At 40.7% G+C, this 1,424-nt stretch overlaps 1 protein-coding gene across 1 annotated transcript; it reads left to right on the top strand.

Annotated features, from left to right (window-relative positions):
* The first annotated feature begins 436 nt into the window (after positions 1-436).
* Positions 437-1,057, top strand: LOC112504346. The gene has a single exon (XM_025108279.1). The coding sequence runs from the start codon at positions 437-439 to the stop codon at positions 1,055-1,057; it is 621 nt and encodes a 206-aa protein (XP_024964047.1).
* The last annotated feature ends 367 nt before the right edge of the window (positions 1,058-1,424 follow it).

Genomic DNA, 1,424 nt, shown 5'->3' with positions numbered 1-1,424 from the left:
TATTTTGTTGAGGTTGAACTTGAAATTTAGCTTTAGATCTATCCATTAATTGTGGTTCGGTAACTGGTATGTTACAAATATGGTATCAGAGCAATGGTTTAAGTGAACTAGGTACCAGAAATGGTATCTGGACTTAAACTTGGGCAATGAGATTGTATAGTAACTATGTTTGATTTATACGGGATACGGACCATAGGAAAGATCTAAGTGGGTAAATGAGAATTTATTAGTATGTTGTTTAATATTTTAGGTCTTTCTTTGTCATTTCCAGAATGATGTCTGCTCATGATGATCATGCAAGTCATTCACCAACGAACCCGGATGTTGGTGGGCATAACCCGGATTTAAATGAGGGTGTCAAAACCTCACGCGTTCACTTGGAAACTGGTCCACTTTTCAAGGAGGATGCCCTTTATCTCCTCGTGGTGAACGACTGATGAAGCGGGTTACCGATTTCGTGTGGCAAGTTCTTAATGAACATCGAAAGGAGGATATTGTGAAAGGGAAGCAGGTTGATACGGGTGCCATTTCTCAACCTAAGTCCACCCAAACTTCATTTAAAACATTCAAAACTAGTGGAGCAACTGAATTTAATGGGGTTTTAGATCCAATTGTAGCAATTGAATGGTTACTGAACACAGAAAAAGTGTTTCGGATCTCCAAAGTCTCTGAAGAGGATAAGGTTAACTATGCGACCGCTATGTTTATGAGTAGTGCACTGATATGGTGGGATGCAACCTACCAGTCTCTGAATGAGACTGAAAGAAATAATTTAACTTGGGAAGGCTTCAAAACCATTTTTCACGAACAATACTGTGCCCCTGACTTACTGAAACGGTTGGAGAAAGAGTTCATTGACCTTAAACAAGGAGATTTGATGGTGGTGCAGTATGAGACCCAGTTCAATATGAAGGCACGTTTTGCCTCACGTTTCGTTACCTCTGAACAACACAAGATTGAACATTTTGTTGATGGTCTGAGGAGAGAGATTAAAGAATTTGTATCAAATCGTGATCTTACAAGTTTTCGGAGAGCGGTTGAATGTGCTAGACGATGAGAACATGAACTTTCTCTCTATGGTGAATCCACACCCGAACCAAAGAGACAGAGAGCTAAAATAACAACTTCTGTACCGGCAAACAGACCTAATCGAACTTTCACCCCAAGAAGGAGTCAGTCTCAGAGTGCTCCTCGAGCCCCATCTCGAGCCTATTCCATGCAGGTATAATATTGTGAATACAAGTGAAGTAAGTATATGAATTGTAGAACTAATACAAATTTATTGCAATCAAACACACCTCACGCATGCCAACGATGTGGCAAGGCGCACTCGGGACGATGTTTCTCTGAACCGTCCAAAATTTCGTGTTATTCCTGTGGTGAAGTTGGGCATATTCGTACAAATTGCCCAAGACGAGATCGAT

This window comes from Cynara cardunculus, unplaced genomic scaffold (assembly GCF_001531365.2).
Source record: "Cynara cardunculus var. scolymus isolate 2C unplaced genomic scaffold, CcrdV1 Un_Scaffold_5298, whole genome shotgun sequence".
Lineage (NCBI taxonomy): Eukaryota > Viridiplantae > Streptophyta > Magnoliopsida > Asterales > Asteraceae > Cynara > Cynara cardunculus.
This window is presented reverse-complemented; position numbering and strand designations above follow the sequence as displayed.

Excerpts from the sequence above, each read along its gene's own strand:
- LOC112504346 (XM_025108279.1), top strand. The coding sequence starts at position 437 with ATGAAGCGGGTTACCGATTTCGTGTGGCAAGTTCTTAATGAACATCGA.